The sequence below is a fragment of the Aquarana catesbeiana genome, linkage group LG03 (genome assembly GCF_042186555.1).
Source record: "Aquarana catesbeiana isolate 2022-GZ linkage group LG03, ASM4218655v1, whole genome shotgun sequence".
Lineage (NCBI taxonomy): Eukaryota > Metazoa > Chordata > Amphibia > Anura > Ranidae > Aquarana > Aquarana catesbeiana.
The window spans coordinates 685,820,625-685,840,106 of record NC_133326.1 but is presented as its reverse complement, the minus strand read 5'-3'; the positions used below and the strand labels follow the sequence as shown (position 1 = coordinate 685,840,106).

At 42.8% G+C, this 19,482-nt stretch overlaps 1 protein-coding gene across 1 annotated transcript; it reads right to left on the bottom strand.

The window, feature by feature from the left end:
* Nucleotides 1–16,038: 16,038 nt before the first annotated feature.
* On the bottom strand, nucleotides 16,039–16,980 carry LOC141134143 (olfactory receptor 10A3-like). The gene has a single exon (XM_073623728.1). The coding sequence runs from the start codon at nucleotides 16,978–16,980 to the stop codon at nucleotides 16,039–16,041; it is 942 nt and encodes a 313-aa protein (XP_073479829.1).
* Nucleotides 16,981–19,482: the final 2,502 nt, after the last annotated feature.

Genomic DNA, 19,482 nt, shown 5'->3' with positions numbered 1-19,482 from the left:
GCTACCTACATTGGCTTTTCTCCAATCCACCGGTACCATTCCAGTCAGTAGACTGTCACTAAAAATTAGGATTAGTGTCAGCTTCCTAGCAGGATCAGGTAGTAAGCAGATGAACATGTACAGATAAACTGGCTAACTCTGGGGGGAGGGGAGAGGTGAGATTATTTACCAATGATATCAGTAATATGCAGCATGAAGGGGGTTAATGTGTTGCCACTGGTCACTAATGCATTAATGACCAGTGTCAGTTAATTAACCCTTTTGTGCTGCAATAGTGGCACAAGTACCAGTGCTATCAATCTCACCTCTCCCCTCCCCCCAGAGTTAGCCAGTTCATCTGCTTATTGTTGATGCACTGCCTGGTTGGTTCCTCCTCTGGGTCGCACTCACTGCAGTGTCCATCAGCTCTCTATGGTCCTATCTCTCTCTTCCTGCCTCCCAGTGATGTCATGGCGGGACTCAGAATCGCCTATCGGGCGGATATCACTCCCAGGCTACACCTGACAGGGAAGGGAAGACCGGGTCCTATTCTTGTGCTGGGTGCAGGAGCGAATTCGGCACATCCTTGCAGGCACCTGTGTGGGATTGTAGCACGACCGACAGTAATCACAGTACACCCAAAACGTTTTTAGCAGCACACTGCCAGCACTGTCTGGCCTTCCCACCTTTAAATTGTTCCACCCAGGGCACCCGCCCCTTCTGCCCCCCCCCCCCGTACCGGCCCTGCCTACAGTATGTCTATTAAACTGCTAGCCAATTTCAATCCACCGGTCAAAGCAGGACTAAAACTGCTGGGGGAAAATAAGTGTGTTGGTGCTAAAACTACTAGAAAATGTTTTTTTTTTTTTTTTAACTGATATGATTCAAATAATAGTGGATTGGTTGATGAGGAAGGGGAGTTGTATTGTATGTAAGCAAAGCTAAATTGTCAAAGATTTTTTTTTGTCAATGTCACTAGTGATGAGAAGCAGTTTGGTTCACTGAATGTTCACTGAACCCAGTTGAAATCCATGAACCCCCGATCATAGTGCCTAGTACCTAGTCATTTTTTTTTCTAGCATTTTTAAGGTCTATTAGCAAGCTTTTGGAAAAAATGGCATGGCTAGCTGGGCACTGCCATGGTTAACATGTACCAATGCAAAATAAAATGATCCTTGATCAGGGTCTGGAATAGATTTTAAGGGTGGACCCCATTCAAAATAAAAAAAAAAACACACAGACTCACACCAGACCCATATCTGGGTGGGTAGCCATGCAAAAAAACAAAAAAAAAAGTGTGGGGTTACCCCCATATCCTTATCAGTCCCTTATTTGAGCATGCAGCCTGACCAGGAACGTAAAAGGCAGCAAGCATGTACACCCCTTCCTGAATCAAATCAGGGTACCTTGTCAGGGAGGGGGTCCTGCCAAAGAACATTGTCCCCTTTGTTGATGGGGCAAGGGCCTCTTATCTACCCTGGCCCAGTGGATGTAAGTGGGGGTGGGGGGGGTGGGGGGTTGGGGTGGAATCTAGAAGCCTTTTAAAATAGGGGGAACCCAGACATCCAGCCCTCCCCATATATTAGTTAGTAAGTGGTACAAATAGTAAATAAACACATACTTCTTTGAAGAAGTCCTTTATTAACAAAAAATAAAGCCCCACAATGTAAATCCAACATAAATCTTGTCATCCAGGCATATAGATATGTATATACACAGTACATACACTTTATATATACAGTATCTAACAAAAGTGAGTACACCCCTCACGTTTGTAAATATTTTATCATATCTTTTCATGTGACAACACTGAAGAAATGACACTTTGCTACAATGTAAAGTAGTGAGTGTACAGCTTGTATAACAGTATAAATTTGCTGTCCCCTCAAAATAACTCAACACAAAGCCATTAATGTCTAAACCGCTGGCAACAAAAGTGAGTACACCCCTAAGTGAAAATGTCCAAATTGGGCCCAAAGTGTCAATATTTTGTGTGGCCATCATTATTTTCCAGCACTGCCTTAACCCTCTTAGGCATGGAGTTCACCAGAGCTTCACAGGTTGTCACTGGAGTCCTCTTCCACTCCTCCATGATGACATCACAGAGCTGGTGGATGTTAGAGACCTTGCGCTCCTCCACCTTAAGTTTGAGGATGCCCCACAGATGCTCAATAGGGTTTAGGTCTGGAGACATGCTTGGCCAGTCCATCACCTTTACCCTCAGCTTCTTTAGGCAGTGGTCATCTTGGAGGTGTGTTTGGGATCGTTATCATGTTGGAATACTGCCCTGTGGCCCAGGCTCCGAAAGGAGAGGATCATGCTCTGCTTCAGTATGTCACAGTACATGTTGGCATTCATGGTTCCCTCAATGAACTGTAGCTCCCCAGTGCCGACAGCACTCATGCAGCCCCAGACCATGATACTCCCACCACCATGCTTGACTGTAGGCAAGACACACGTGTCTTTGTACTCCTCACCTGGTTGCCACCACACACGCTTTAACCAAATAAGTTTATCTTGGTCTCATTAGACCACAGGACATGGTTCCAGTAATTCATGTCCTTAGTCTCCTTATCTTCAGCAAACTGTTTTCGGGCTTTCTTGTGCATCACCTTTAGAAGAGGCTTCCTTCTGGGACGACAGCCATGCAGGCCAGTTTCATGCAGTGTGCAGCGTATGGTCTGAGCACTGACAGGCTGACCCCCCACCCCTTCAACCTCTGCAGCAATGCTGGCAGCACTCATTCGTCTATTTTCCAAAGACAACCTCTGGATATGACGCTGAGCATGTGCACTCAACTTCTTTGGTTGACCATGGCGAGGCCTGTTCTGAGTGGAACCTGTCCTGTTAAACCACTGTATGGTCTTAGCCACCGTGCTGCAGCTCAGTTTCAAGGTCTTGGCTATCTTCTTTTAGCCTAGGCCATCTTTATGTAGAGCAACAATTCTTTTTTTCAGATCCTCAAAGAGTTCTTTGCCATGAGGTGCCATGTTGAACTTCCAGTGACCAGTATGAGAGAGTGAGAGCGATAACACCAAATTTAACACACCTGCTCCCCATTCACACCTGAAACCTTGTAACACTAACGAGTCACATGACACCGGGGAGGGAAAATGGCTAATTGGGCCCGATTTGGACATTTTCACTTAGAGGTGTACTCACTTTTGTTGCCAGCAGTTTAGACATTAATGGCTGTGTGTTGAGTTATTTTGAGGGGACAGCAAATTGACACTGTTATACAAGCTGTACACTCACTACTTTATATTGTAGGAAAGTGTAATTTCTTCAGTGTTGTCACATGAAAAGATATAATAAAATATTTACCAATATTTGAGGGGTGTACTCACTTTTATGAGATACTGTATATATTGCTCAGCAAAAATGAGTACACCCCTTTTGAAAAGTAAAATTTTAATCAATATCTCAATGAACACGAGAACAATTTCCAACATTTTTACAAAACTGGGTTTTATAGAACATTTGTTTAGTCTCATTACATGAAAGTAAGGTTAATAATATAACTTGGCTGACAAAATCTTCAGTTTTTTTATTCAAATTAGATGATACAAAAATGAATACACCCACAACAAAAACTACTACATCTAGTATTTTGTATGACCTCCATGATTTATATAGACAGCACCAAGTCTTCTAGGCATGACATGAATAAGTTGGCAACATATTGCAACATCTATTTTTTTCCATTCTTCAAGAATGACCTCTTTTAGAGCCCGAATGCTGGATGGAAAGTGATGCTCAACCTGTCTCTTCAGAATTCCCCATAGGTGTTCGAATAAGTTCAGATCAGGAGAGATACCTGGCCATTGAATCACTTTCACCCTGTTCTTCTTCAGAAATGCTGGAAGACTGCACAACCTTTTGGCCCCGGGCAGCAGTCTCAGAGAGAGAGGTGTCTTTTTTTTCAAGAAATAGTAGAGTATGATATTTCAAATGCAGCAGCCATACATTTTGTATAGACACACTGCACATTATGCAAGCGGCGTGAGGACATATGTTATTCTGAAAAAAATACAGTTTATTATGTCACAGTCAAGAGCCAGAAATATTTCAAAGACACGTTGCACACCATGCAAATGTTTTTACTAGGCCACAATGGAAGATGGAGAGATGTGGCAGGTGTTGTGTGCAACTAAATTGGGGTGAATTTGTTGGGTATGAATTTGTTGGGTATGTACTCTTTTTTAGCTAAGATGCTATGTCAGAGAGCGAGAACATGTAGATACATTTTAGGAGACTGAACATGGAAAAATGTTACAAATTTGCACCAGGATATTAAGCCTATATGGGCAGGCTTCAGTTTCAGAGTGGCTGAGTGGGCACATAGCTGGCTGTACCCCGAAAGCCGCTTTGGCCTGCGAACATGGATATTGCTCGCTGTCTGATAGATGCACAGGAACCAATTCTGTCTTTCCCTTTGGGCTTCCCAGATATGTTTTGGAGCTTATTTCTTACTTCTATTAGCAGCTATGGCTATACAGTGCCTTGAAAAAGTATTCATACCCCTTTTATTGGGATTGTATGTGAAAGACAAACACAAAGTGGCACATAATTGTGAAGTGGAAGGAAAGTGATGAATGGTTTTCCAAATATTTTACAAATAAATATGTGAAAAGTGTGGCATGCATTTGTATTCAGTGCAATAGTTTGAATGTGAATAGTCCTCTGTGCTACTATGTGAATAAATAAATAAACAAAATATGTTGAAAGGGAAACAGCTGCAAAACCTAAATGAGTTCACAACTACACATGCATAAATGAATATATATATTATATATATATAAATATATATATATATATATATATAAATATATATATATATATATATATATATATATATATATATATATATATATATATATATATATATATATATATATATATATAATATAATGAATGTATGTGATCTTGCACTATTCCTTCATCTATACATAAATGCCATATAAACCAATAACCATGATTGATAATAATAATAGAGATGAGTGGAAAAAAGTATATATATATTTTATACACAGTATCTCACAAAAGTGAGTAGACCCCTCACATTTGTGTAAAGATTTTATTTCATGTGACAACACTGAAGAAATTACACTTTTCTACAATGTAAAGTAGTGAGTGTACAGCTTGTATAACAGTGTCAATTTGCTGTCCCCTCAAAATAACTCAACACACAGCCATTAATGTCTAAACCAATGGCAAAAAAAATTGAGTACACTCCTAAGTGAAAATGTCCAAATTGGGTCCAATTAGCCATTTTCCCTCCACGGTGTCATGTGATTTGTTAGTGTTACGAGGTCTCAGGTGTGAGTGGGGAGCAGGTGTGATAAATTTGGTGTTATCGCTCTCACTCTCTCATACTGGTCACTGGAAGTTCAACATGGCACCTCATGGCAAAGAACTCTCTGCATTTGAAAAAAAGTTGTTGTTGTTCTACATAAAGATAGCCTAGGCTATAAGAAGATTGCCAAGACCCTGAAACTGAGCTGCAGCACAGTGGCCAAGACCATACAGCAGTTTAACAGAACAGATTCCACTCAGAACAGGCCTTGCCATGGTCGACCAAAGAAGTTGAGTGCATGTGCTCAGCGTCATATCCAGAGGTTGTCTTTGGGAAATAGACGTATGAGTGCTGCCAGCATTGCTGCAGAGGTTGAAGAGGTGGGGGGTCAGTCTGTCAGTGCTCAGACCATACGCTGCACACTGCATCAAATTGGTCTGCATGGCTGTTGTCCCAGAAGGAAGCCTTTTCTAAAGATGATGCACAAGAAAGCCAGCAAACAGTTTGCTGAAGACAAGCAGACTAAGGACATGGTTTACTGGAACCATGTCCTGTAGTCTGATGAGACCAAGATAAACTTTTTTGGTTCAGATGGTGTCAAGCGTGTGTGGCAGCAACCAGGTGAGGAGTACAAAGAGAAGTGTGTCTTGCCTACAGTCAAGCATGGTGGTGGGAGTGTCATGGTCTGGGGCTGCATGAGTGCTGCCGGCACTGGGGAGCTACAGTTCACTGAGGGAACCATGAATGCCAACATGTACTGTGACATACTGAAGCAGAGCATGATCCCCTCCCTTCGGAGACTGGGCCGCAGTGCAGTGTTTCAACATAATGACCCCAAACACACCTACAAGATCACCACTATCTTGCTAAATAAGCTGAGGGTAAAGGTGATGGACTGGCCAAGCATGTCTCCAGACCTAATCCCTATTGAGCATCTGTGGGGCATCCTCAAACGGAAGGTGGAGGAATGCAAGGTCTCTAACATCCACCAGCTCTGTGATGTCATCATGGAGGAGTGGAAGAGGACTCCAGTGACAACCTGTGAAGCTCTGGTGAACTCCATGCCCAAGAGGGTTAAGGCAGTGCTGGAAAATAATGATGGCCACACAAAATATTGACACTTTGGGCCCAATTTGGACATTTTCACTTAGGGGTGTACTCACTTTTGTTGCCAGTGGTTTAGACATTAATGACTGTGTGTTGAGTTATTTTGAGGGGACAGCGAATTTACACTGTTATACAAGCTGTACACTCACTACTTTACATTGTAGCAAAGGGTCATTTCTTCAGTGTTGTCACATGAAAAGGTATAATAAAATATTTACAAAAATGTGAGGGGTGTATTTACTTTTTTGAGATACTGTATATATATATATATATATATATATATATATATATATATATATATAAAAAACAGTCCAATAATTTTAAAAAGATAAGTTACCTGATTCTTCTAAGTTATGTGACGTAATGCGTAGGGCGTGGCTGGAGCACACAGTGGATGGGAAGTGATGTGAGAGGCGTAAAATGACGATGTTTTTATCAATCTGAGCAATTTTTCCTGAATTTTGATGTAAGCAGATGTTATCTTTTAATAAATGCTTTGCGGTACATTAATACACTATTGGAGTTTTGTTTGTCTACTTCACCCCCACATGTGAAACGTGATCTTTGACTGAGAAGTTGCGGAGTGGACTCCGGAAGGAAGGATCAGTTTACTCCTATTAGATTTGATCCCAAGGCTCATGTTTTGTGGTTATGAAGTGAGAGTTCTGTGAGCACTGAGGTGTTGGTGGCAGCGTATAGACTCTCTGGGAACTATCTATCCAAGGATTAATCACTGATTGTACTGGAACACTTCTCTTTTTACAACTATTGGACTGTTATATAAATATGGATGAATGAATGTACTATATGAAACAGCAATTAACCCATCAAAGCAGCGCTATTTTCAGTCCTCGATGCTGACTGATGAAACAAAGTCTTTGTAAATGCAAGCAAAACACATGCAGGCAGGTAAATTCCAACAAAGACTCAGCGGTTGGAGCTAGGTCTGGATTCCCTTATATGAATAGAAGATCTGATGAGTGCACCTTTCACCATCTATTGGGACACCTTGTGCTGCACACACCCCGTAGGGGTTCAAACTCACCGGAGCCAAGAGGTTAACCAGCCTTGGATCAAATCCTCTCTCTGTTTACTCCCGAAGTCCTCCAGGGTTGATGATCAGATAACAGCAACAATATCCGCATGTAAAAAAGAGACCCTGAATAGTCCAGTACCGTTTTGATAATTTATTGTAAGTCACAAATAAGAGGAAAAAAAAACTAATAAAGTAAATACACTGTAAAAATCAGTGGGCGCAGTTCCTTACAGAGGATAGCCTTCTAGCTTTCAGTTGGTTGGTAATAGTGGATAACTCAAACAGCTTCTCTCAAAGCACAAGGGTACTGGTTGCAGACTGGATGGATGATACACACACACAGCTGATCAGTCCTTCATTCCACTAGTATACAACTACAAGCTTGGAGCGCACTGTGTGTCAACCAGGCACAGCTGATCCGCACTTCCTCCCTCTCGTGTCTGAAGCTTCAGGCTAGAAGCACACTGCGTCCTCACGTGATAACGGTTGCTGTGGTATCGTGCTCTGACTAGTTTCATTTAGTAAACACATGCACAGTCCATGAAACACACAAAATGCAAGTTCACCCAATGTAGAGACAGAATTTCAAAGTGGGTACACTTGTTAACCACTTCCTGCCCAAGGACATCATATGACATCCTGGACTTTCAGTGGGAATACCTGAAAGATGCCTGCAGCTATAGGCATCATTCACATATCCTTGTTTGCAGCCGGCGATTCTGTGCACCTGTTAAAGATGTCCTTAAATTACTAACCCAAAAAACAGAAAATTGTATCATACTTACCGTAATTTTCCTTTCCTGGTGCCTATCCATGGCATCTACATGTGATAGAGCTCCGCCTCTACTCCTCCTTCAGGACTAGTGAATAGCATAAATTAAAGGGCATGGCCCCTCCCCCAACATTCTTCGTAATATAGAATACCGAGGGTGGGAGTTTATGCTGCCATGGATAGGCACCAGGAAAGGAAAATTACGGTAAGTATGATACAATTTTCCGTTTTCCTGGTGCCTCCATGGAAGCATACATATGATAAATAAAGCATTAAAACCCACCCATGTGAGCTAGTTAACAAAAAAAAACTTTAATTAGACACAGACATAGCGGCATGAAGTGCCCTTCTCCCGAACTCTACTGTTGTAAGAGCCCCGGGATCAAAACCATAATGTTTAAGGAACGTGTGCCGAGAAGTGGCGGCCCTGCATGCTGTTTCAAGATAAACATTTGCCCTCGCTGCCCAAGATGCTGATACTGCTCTCGTTGAATGAGCATTCAAATGAGCCAGAGGATCCAGGTTCTTCACCCTGTAAGTTTTTTGTATTAATTTGACAACCTAAGAGGCCAAGGTTCTGGGGGAAGCCTCCCTTCCTCTATTCTTGCCCCATGGGATGATGAAAAGTCTGTCGTCACTGTGGCCTCCAAGTAAGCCCTGAGAACTTTGGAGATATGCAACTCATGACAGGAGCTTGATTCTGGGTCAGAAAAGACTGGTAATGCCCATGGTTCCAATAGATTTACCGTTGTGGTGACTTTAGGTGTGAACCCTTGGAGAGGGTGAAGTTCCACCCTGTCTGGGAAAAAGGAAATGTGTTCATCTCCCACTCCCACGGAGTGCAGTTCCGAAATCCTCCTACCGGACGTGATAGCCAGGAGTAAGGTTGTTTTCAAGGCTAGATTCTAAATTGAGATTTTATCTACCGTGCAAATGGGTGAGCGGATAAGACTTCTAGTATTAGAGGAAGATCCCACTTCGGAAAGGAACGCCTGGTTGGAGGATGCATCTTTAGTACCCCCTTGAGAAATGTGACCACTGGGGATCTTCTGCCCACCTTGTGTTGGTTGCTGCAGAGATGCCGACACTTGTACTTTAAGGGAACTCTGGCTGAGACCCAAATCGAAACCTGTTTGAAGAAAACTCAAAATATCAACAGTAGTAGGAGAGACTGGATCAAAACCCCTTCCTGTGTAGTAAGATAGGAACTTGTCCCAAATCTTAGCAAATATTGCGTTGTTTTCTGGTTTCCGGGCTTTCAGCAAGGTGGATATGACTTTCTGGGAACATCCTAACAACTCAAACCTCCCCCTTTCAACCTCCATACTCGAAGATCCAGCTTTTGTGGGTCTGGATTAGCCTGCCCTGGGTCAACAACTGTGGGAAGGGGGGAATCTTGATAGGAGGATTCAAACTGAGGTGCAAGGCTAAGGGGAACCAAGGCCTCTTAGGCCAATAAGGTAATACTGCCAGAATTTGAACTGGTTCCCTTAGGAGTCTGAGGAGAAACTTCGAGATGAGCGGACGAGGAGGAAAGGCGTAAGCCGTCTTGAAGTTCCAAGGACACAATAACGCATCTACTCACTCCGCTTGTGGGTGAGGAAGGCGAGAAAAGAATCTCCTGAGCTTGGAATTCTCCTGGGAAGCAAATAGGACCACCTGCGGGGTCTGCCATAGATGGAAAATAGGGTCGAACACATGGGGGTGCAGTCACCACTCGTTGTTGTCCCCAAATCTCTTAGACAAGACGTCTGCCTCTGTTTTGATTTTGCCTGGGAGATATATCGCTCTGAGATCCACCAGGTTCCTTTCGGCCCAGACCATTATAGGTTCTTGCTGTGGGTGCCCCCTTGTTTCTGAAGATATGAAACTGCAGCTTTGTTGTCCAGGTGCAGAAGCACCCTCTGTCCTTTGATTTGGGGTGCAAACAAAGTTAAAGCTAGAAAAGCTGCTTTGATTTCCAAAACATTGGATACTATCCCCCTGGTGGGAAAGGACCATCTCCCCTGGATCCTGACTTCTCCACCCCCAAACCCTGACCACTCGCATCTGATGTAATTGTGGTCCAAGAATGGGAACCCAGATGATAACAGGAGAGATTTTCCGGCTTGGTCCACCAGTGCAGGCTCCTGGACATCAGGGTTGACAACAGAATTGTCTGAGATAGACGCTGCTTTTTCCATTGTGCTAGAAAACCTGTCTGGAAGTGTCTCAGATGCCAGTGAAACCACGGGACCAGAGGAATGCAAGAAGACATCGTGCCGATGAGGCTTAGACATTGTGAGGCTGACATGTGGGACTTCTGTATGGTCTTCAACAGCTTTTGAAAGATGCCCTCCATCTTCTGTTGAGATAAAGAGACTGTGGCAAGATCTGTATCAAACATTGCTCCTAGGTAAATCATTTGTTGCGTTGGGATCAGCTGTCTCTTTCAGTGATTTACTAACCAACCTATTTCTGATAATGACTGTAGAAGTATCTCTTTGTGGGCTATAAGTTGATCAGGATTGTTTGATAACAATAGGATGTCATCTAAATAGTGGTAAATTCTTAACCCTCTCTCCCTTAGAGGGGCCAGGACAGATATTAACCCCTTCATAATCAACCGAATGGAGGTGCAGAGCCCGAAGGGTAGAGCCTGGAATTGCAGGTGGACATGACCCACTGCGAACCTTAGATACTTTTGGAAAGATGGTAGGATAGGAACATAAAGGTAGGTGTCCTGCAGATCTACTGATAACCAATTTCCTGGTTGTATGACTTGAATGATTGTCTGCAGCGACTCCATCTTGAAACTCCCAAGATGAATGTATCTGTTGAGTCTTTTCAAATCTATTACAGGCCTCCAGTCGCCCGTTTTCTTCTGTACCAGAAAGAGGTTGGAATAGAAACCTGTAAAATGTTCCAATGGAGGGACAGGTACCGCTGCCCCCTGAAGCTGTAGTGACTTCATAAACTTACCTAAGGCCAGAGCTTTCTACGGGGAGGCTGCAATCTGGGTTTCCTTGAAGGATGTGTCCAATACAATGACCAGGCTGCGCATGCGCGAACCGGGAGTAAAACCCCTTAAAGGGGGCAAAAATTACTTAAACATATCACCTATTTCTCTCTTTGCTCTTTTTTCTTTTAAAAACTCTTATTACCAAACTCACCTATACTTCCTTTATTTAAAGAATGAGGGAGAGAATCTAACCTGACCAAGGGGACCGAAAAAGAAGCTGATCCTCCTGTTGCATCCACCAACATTTGTTTGTTCTTGAATCACCAGCAGACTGCGTTCCTATGAGGAAACTCTGCAAGACCCCAAAAGATCCACAGAAGGGGTTCCCAGTCTTATCAGCGCTAATAGCGGACCAAGAACAGGGACTGCGCACGGGAGAGGCTGAACCCGGCGGACGCTGCCGACTGCAGAGGTATGGACGTGCTGCTACTCTTCACCTGTTCCAGAGGTATGAGGAAAAAAGGGAGAATGTCGGGGGAGGAGATATGCCCTTTAATTTCTGCTATTCACTAGTCCTGAAGGAGTAGAGGCAGAGCTCTATCACATGTATGCTGCCATGGAAGCACCAGGAAAACACTCTCTGAGCATGCCCAGGAAAATCCAAGTGCTGTTCACACACAAAAAAAAACCAAAGTCCTTGAGTATGCCCAGACCAACCCAAATACATTTCACACACCAAAAGCCACAGCAAAAAAAAAGCAAAATTACAGATGGGACAAACATCCCCCTGGTCCGGGAAGCAAACAAAGAGCCTAACATGGGCAAAAGTTATACAAAAAATACCATTGCAGTCTATAGGAACTGACTTGTTAATTTTGCGAGTCCCCACTTGGCTGGCTTATATTCTAGTTATTGACCTTAAAATGGGTATGGGGACCCAGGTCCCACTCTGAGGCACATATATCAATGTCACCAATTTGGACAACCCCAAAAACGAAACAAGAAGTGCGTTTGAAAATGCAAAATTGCTTAAAAGCTAGTAACTTGGGGGGGGGCTTACTATGCCTGAAAGCGGTGCATCTGTAGCATGTATCCAAAATGCTGCTTCAAAGATGTACGGCTTTAGAAAAAAAGTACAAATCTACTTTGCAGCTTTAAGATTTTAACCCAAAACAAAAAAATAGTCTGCCCCCCAATACATACAAGGCCATTTGGGTCTGTTAAGGCTTAAAGTGGAAGTTAAACCATCCATAAAACCGTTTCATTTCTGGTACATACCGGAAATGTAACACTCCCATTGGTTGTGCTCTCAACCAACCTGTCAAACCATCCAAAGGCTGGTGTCATAACTGATCACATGTGCAGCATCATGGCAGTTGTAGACTAAACAGAGGCAAAGATGGCAGCTTCCTTGGCTGAAAACGATAGAGGGGTTTACTTACACTTTAAAATGAGAACCCCCACATACCACCCCAAACTAAAAAAAATTGCGCCCCTCCCACACACTAACAAACTCCTAGCCAAACACACAGCAAGCCAGCTCATGAAATGGGTTGAATGGGTGCACCTCTAATCTTGACAATTTTTTTTTTTACGCTAGTCACCTTTAAGTATTTTTTAAGGAGATTTGCACACAGGTCATGTTAGCATTGTTACGTTGCCAACATGTGACATGTACCTTGTTAAAATTATGTAAAAAGACTCTTGCTCCTCCAGCTCCTCCTAAAAGGGCATTTAACCTTCCCCCTCTAATGCATATGATTTCTTTGGGCTAGCTTTAGCTTTAAAGGGGAACTCCACACGCCAATGCTCTTGTCTCCCCCCTCTAATCCCTTGGATATGATTCCATGGGCTAACTATTGCTTTTAAAGGGGAACCCCACACACACACTCCATACTCAAAAGGCTGTGAACTGCTTTCACAAGCCAACCACATCTTTTTTCAGAGCATACAAGGCCAGCTAGGAAAGGGGCGAGAAGAGCGATCACCCAACCCCCTCCTGAACCATACAAGGCCACATGCACTCAACATAGCTGGCTGCCTTTGGGGCATGTTGGGCTCAGCCCAATACCAACCACAAAGCACCTTGTACCCACTAGTTTAAAGGGGCTTTCCACAGAGTAAGCCCCCCCCCCAAGTTACTAGCTTTAAAGCAATTTTGCATTTTTAAAGGCACTTCTCCTTGTTTTGTTTTTTGGGGATGTCCAAATTGGTGACATTGCTATATGTCCCTCAGGGTGGGACCTGGGCCCCCATACCCATTTAAGGCCAATAACTAGAATATAAGTCAGCCAAGTGGGGACTAGCAAAATTAACAAGCCAGTTCCCATAGACTGCAATGGTATTTGTTGTACAACTTTTGCCCAAGTTAGGCTCTTTGTTTGCTCCCCGAACCGGGGAGTGTTTGTCCCATCAGTAATTTTGTAGCATGCTGGATGATGTGCTTAATTTTGGACAGGGGGTGGCTTATTTTGTGCTAGCTGCATTTGGGTTGGTCTGGGCATGCTCAGGGACTTTGGTGTTTTGCTGTGGCTTTTGGTGTGTTAAATACATTTTGGTTGGTCTGGGCATGCTCAGGGACTTTGGTGTTTTGCTGTGGCTTTTGGTGTGTTAAATGCATTTTGGTTGGTCTGGGCATGCTCAGGGACTTTGGGTTTTTTTGTGTGTGAACAGCACTTGGATTTTTCTGGGCATGCTCAGAGAGTTTTTTTTTGTGTTAGTAATTAAAGGACATCCTTAACCACTTCCATACCGGGCCTATTCTGGCACTCCTCTCCTACATGTACCTCCTCTCCTACAAAATGGTGGTCATTGCAACTTTATATTTTCAAACGTTTTTTTTTGACAAAAAACTGTTTCATGATTTAAAAAATAACAAAACAGTAAAGTTAGCCTAATTTTTGTATATAATGTGAAAGATGATGGTACACCGAGTAAATAGATGCCCAACATGTCACGCTTTAAAATTACGCACACTCATGGAATAAATCCAAACTTCAGTACTTAAAAATCTCTGCTATAAAAATGTTTACAGGTTACATGTTTAGAGTTACAGAGGAGGTCCAGTGCTAGAATTGTTGCTCACGTTCTAACGCACACGTCGATACCTCACATGTGTGGTTTGAACAGCATTTACATATGTGGGCGGGACTAACGTGTGCGTTCGCTTCTGAGCGTGAGCTACCAGGGACAGGGGCATTTTAAATTATTTTATTTATTTATTTATTATTTTACTTTTTTTTTTTTTTTTTTTTTTTTTTACTTTCTTTTACATCTGGTCATCTGGAAATCTCTATGCTCATCATGCGGGGGTGGGAGGTTCTTTCTCTGGGTCCCCGATGGCACGGGAGAGCCTGGAGAAGCACCGGATGGCGGCGGGAGGGGGGATGTCCCCTCCCGTCACCTGTAAGAACGATCAAGCGGCGGAACTGCCGATATGACCATTCTTATGGTGCACAGAATCGCCGGCTGCAAACAAGGATATCTGAATGATGCCTATAGCTGCAGGCATCTTTCAGGTATTCCCACTGAAAGTCCAGGATGTCATATGACGTCCTTGGGCAGGAAGTGGTTAACAAGTGTACCCACTTTGAAGTTCTGTCTCTAAATTGGCTGAACTTGCATTTTGTGTGTTTCATGGACTGTGCTTGTGTTTTCAATTGCCTCATTAACACGCAAACCTATGCTATATAAAGCTTGCAGTAATCATTCTTTACCTTGCCCTGAAAAGAGGCAAGATTGCTTGATGGTGTGTGTGGCAAGAGAGTACATGTGGGTGTCCTTATAGAGTTTGTAACACATGTATTTTCTCTTTGTATTTTGTTTGTTATGTCTTTGTAAAACAGATGTGTTTTAGAGCAAGTATTTTTTACTTTTGTTTCTTTCTTTTTTTTTTGGGGGGGGGGATATTTTTGATATTGTCAATGTGTGTCGTTTGTAGGTTGTTAGTTTCATTTTGATTTTATTCTCTGTGCTGCATTATTTTGCAAAATCTTCCTCAAGATGTTGTGACTAATAAATGTTTAAATCCTTATGAGACTGTCCATTTGTGGGCGCAGTCCTTTCAACTCCTGTTCATTTCCTCTGTAAAATGGTCTGACCTCAAAACCATAATCTCAAATTAGGATACATGTGTTTTTTGCTTTACTTGCTCTTTTCCAAGTCCTTTTTTGTTGATCGATAAAATTTGTAGCAAATTTCTATGTTTTATGTGTTTTGTTAATCATTTGTTTTGTAGATGCATGCTCAATCCAAGGGACCCTCTGACATCCCAAGGAGGAGTCTTGTCCAGTTGCACAGGAACAAGTGTGAGGACAGCAGGAGAGGAAGTCAGCATGTCCGGGAGATCTCCAGGGAGAAGACAGCCGGGTGGTCGGTGAGTGAGACAGTTGGAGAGGACTGAGGCAGCAGTCTGGGATGGTTGTAGAGTCAGTCTGGGAGGACTGTGGAAGGTTAGCCAGAAGGGCCAATGGAAAGGAGCAGCTGCAGTCAGGAGGGCTGGCAGTGCCTGAAGAGGTGGTGCTGGGATCAGTAGCCACAGGAGGCATGTAGCTGGACACTGGGACTTTTCTACACACCAAAGGGGCCCACAGTCCCTGCCTGTAAAGAGCTATTTTCTGGATCTGGCTGAATGTCTTGTCAGATTCCCCCCAAACAGTGTTCCAGCTGGATCTGTGTTTCTGCGAGCAAGTGATGTGCTGGAGGAAGAGGAGTGTATATAGTTGAGTGTCCCTGAAAAGGCTTTGTTCCAGTCGAGTGGGCATCCAAGAATAATCCCCTAATAAACAAAAGAAAGTTGCAGGACTGTTTCCTGATTATGTGCTGTGAAAATTCGGTGTGCCTGGCTGTGCAGGGTTGGCGATCCCTATTTACCAGTGACTCCTAGCGAGGTAGCACTACATGTGTATTTAGCTGTTTGCTGGGGTCCAGCTTTTATGGATGAACTTTTTAATAGCATCCCTAATTTCTTGGTTCCTCAAGGTATAGATTAGAGGATTGACCAATGGAGTCACCAGGGTGTAGAACAATGAAAGAATCTTGTTCAGGTTAACAGACCCTGGAAATATAGGTATGGATCCTACTGCTAAGCTTCCATAGTAAAGGTTCACAACAGTCAGGTGGGAGCTACAAGTGGAAAAAGCCTTATGCCTTCCACTGATGGATGGGATCTTCAGTATAGTGTGGAGGATGGAGATGTACGTGGCTACGATAAAAATAAATGGACAGGCAACAAAAGGGAAAGAAAAGATAGAAGTGGCCAGCTGTAGAGCAGGGTTATCCGAACAAGAAAGTTCCACCACGGGAGTAATGTCACAAAAGAAATGATTGATAGTGTTTGGGCCACAGAATTCTAAACTATCTAATAAAACATATAGTACAAAAGCTACCATTAAGCCCATTGACCAACAAAAAGTGCTTATTTTCAATTGGTGTCTGATGGTCATGATGCTTGCATAGTGCAGTGGTTTACATATGGCCAAATATCGATCAAAAGACATGGAAGCCAACAGTAAACACTGAGCAACTGCTGGAACTGCTAATAAATAGAACTGGAAAAAACATCTCGCCACGGATACTTTCCCACCACCCACCAGTATCAACCACAGCATGTTGGGCACAATAATACTGGTGAAGACGATTTCAGACAAAGACAGCTGACTGATGAAGATGTACATAGGAGAGTGAAGACTCCGGAAGAACGCAACCAACACAACAACAAGGGCATTGCTGGTTAAGGCCAGGATGTGAATGATCAGAAAAATTGTGAAAAGTAGAATTTTAAAGTTATGAAGGTCACCGAAACCCAGGAGCAGAAAATCTTTCATCAGTGTGTGGTTCCTGTTGGTCATTTTTTGGATACCATAAATAAGTATCTGATGAAGTACTAGAACCAAAAAATAAATAAATAAATAAAAACAATAATGCTCAGTAAAAGGTAACACAGGTAACTCCAGGGGGAGATTTACTAAAACTTGTGCACACAGGATATGGTGCAGCTGTGCATAGTAACCAATCACCTTCTAACTTCAGCTTGTTCAATTAAGCTTTGACAATAAAACCTGGAAGCTGATTGGTTACTATGCACAGCTACACCAGATTCTGTGTGCACCAGTTTTAGTAAATCTTCCCCCAGGAATTGACAAACAGCAAGGTACAAGATGTAAATGTCTTAAATATACACAATTTGTTATTTTACAACCACAAATGATGGACTAAAATGGGAAATTCGATAATTACATTTAAATTATGCAACTTAAAAATTCATACAATCATAACAGGATTGGTTATAAACCATAAGAGTATCTGTACATTAGGCAAAAAAGTGTTTATATACACCTTACTGGTTTATTAAGACTGTTGTTATATGCACCAACACTTCTTAAATGGCCCCAATGATAGCTGGCAGAAGAACAATGTTAAGGACTGCCATTTATTCTCAATGGCACCCCAATGGATTAGCAATTGACCTGCATTTCAGAATTCCACAACACATGATAAGGCACCACAGTGTGTTGTGCAGCATTGCCTAAGGCTGGGTTCACACTGATACGAATTGGATGTGGGTTTCCCCGCATCCAATTTGCATGACAGCAGAGTGTGACCATCTCTCAATGGAGCCGGTTCACACAGCTCCAGGGTAGCCGCGGTCTGCACTGTAAAAGGGTCCTGTGCGTCTTTGGCGCCGTTTCAGGTGCAAATTTAGGCAGAAATCCGGTCCTGAATCGGTGAACAGTGACGCACCGGACCCCGTGCTGTAAGCCGCGGCCGCAGCAATTGTGAACCCAGCCTTAAGAAAAAAAGGGTCAGGTCCGGTTCTTGGTGCATTTGGGTGTGTTCACAGTGTGTTACATTACCATGCATTGGAAAATACACCACACCACAGAGGTGTGAAGGGGCCCCAAAAAGATGCTTCTGACTTTCTTGCATTTTCATGAACATTACATTTTATGGGGGTAAAGGAAAAGGAGTTCAGATGCAAATGAATGCCTTATTCCTTATTCAACTGTACACACAGAAATTTGTCACAAATAGGGAAGAACAAAAATTTGAATTTCCCCAAAAGCAGGCTTCAGCAAAAGTTGGTGTTCTATCAGGTTGAGGTCAGGACTCTGGGCAGGCCAGTCAAGTTCCTCCACCCCAAACTCGCTCATGGGCCTTGCTTTGTGCACTAGTCCAAATCATTTGGTGGAGGGGGTATTATGGTGTGGGGTTGTTTTTCAGGGGTTGGACTTTTGTGGGAACATGTTAAACACCAAATTTAAGACACCAAATTTAAGACACCTGCTCTCCATTCACACCCGAGACCTTGTAACATTTATTAATCACATGATACAGGGGAGGGAAAATGGCTAATTGGGCCCAATTTGGACATTTTCACTTAGGGGTGTACTGACTTTTATTGCTAGTGGTTTAGACATTAATGGCTGTGTGTTGAGTTATTTTGAGGGGACAGCAAATTTACACTGTTATACAAGCTGTACACTCACTACTTTACATTGTAGCAAAGTGTCATTTCTTCAGTGTTGTCACATGAAAAGATAGAATAAAATATTCGCAAAAATGTGAGGAGTGTACTCACTTTTGTGAGATAATGTATCTGCCTTAACACATTTCGGTATAACTCCTTGTGGGAGAGATGATGATGAGAGATGATGATGATAGATGATGAGAGATGTGCACACACGATTCTGCACAGGAGAGCCGCCCTGTAGCAATAAAACTGCTATGGGCCTGTCTTAGTGCCGGTTCACACTGATGCGCTGTGAATTTGTTCCGTTTTTTTGTCCTGTGTGAGGTGCGATTTTACCGTGAATTTACCGCGATTTTAACGTGAATTTCAGGAGTTGGACATAGCTGCGATTGATGTACTAGCCAATGGAATCATAATGTAAAAAAAAAAAAAAAAAAGGTGTTAACTTCCTGTGTATTTCCTGGTTTTTGTGGAGAGTAGTGTGGTGGAGTTCGCACATATCTGAACCAACAATGCGATTCCAGAACGACTTACATTGATGTCTATGGAGACTAAATTTGCAACGCAATGCTGTAAACGCACACAAAACCCTTTTTTTCTTTTATCGCATCGCATTCGTAGAGGAATCGCAACGCATGTATGTGAAGGACCGTCATTGAAAACAATGACTTTATGGATGACATGCGAATTTAGAATGTTTTTGACGCATCACATTCGTTATGAACTCGCATCAGTGTGAAACGGCACTGAAAGTGGTTAACATTAACAACAACAAACATTAAAAATACCTATAAATAACATGCTTGGGGAATGCTTTAACCAGTTCCCAACCCCCTTCTTTACATATATTGCAGCAAGGCGGAGCTATTAGGCAAAATCA

Bases quoted from the DNA above. Each gene is read 5' to 3' on its own strand.
- LOC141134143 (XM_073623728.1), bottom strand. From the start codon at position 16,980: ATGACCAACAGGAACCACACACTGATGAAAGATTTTCTGCTCCTGGGT.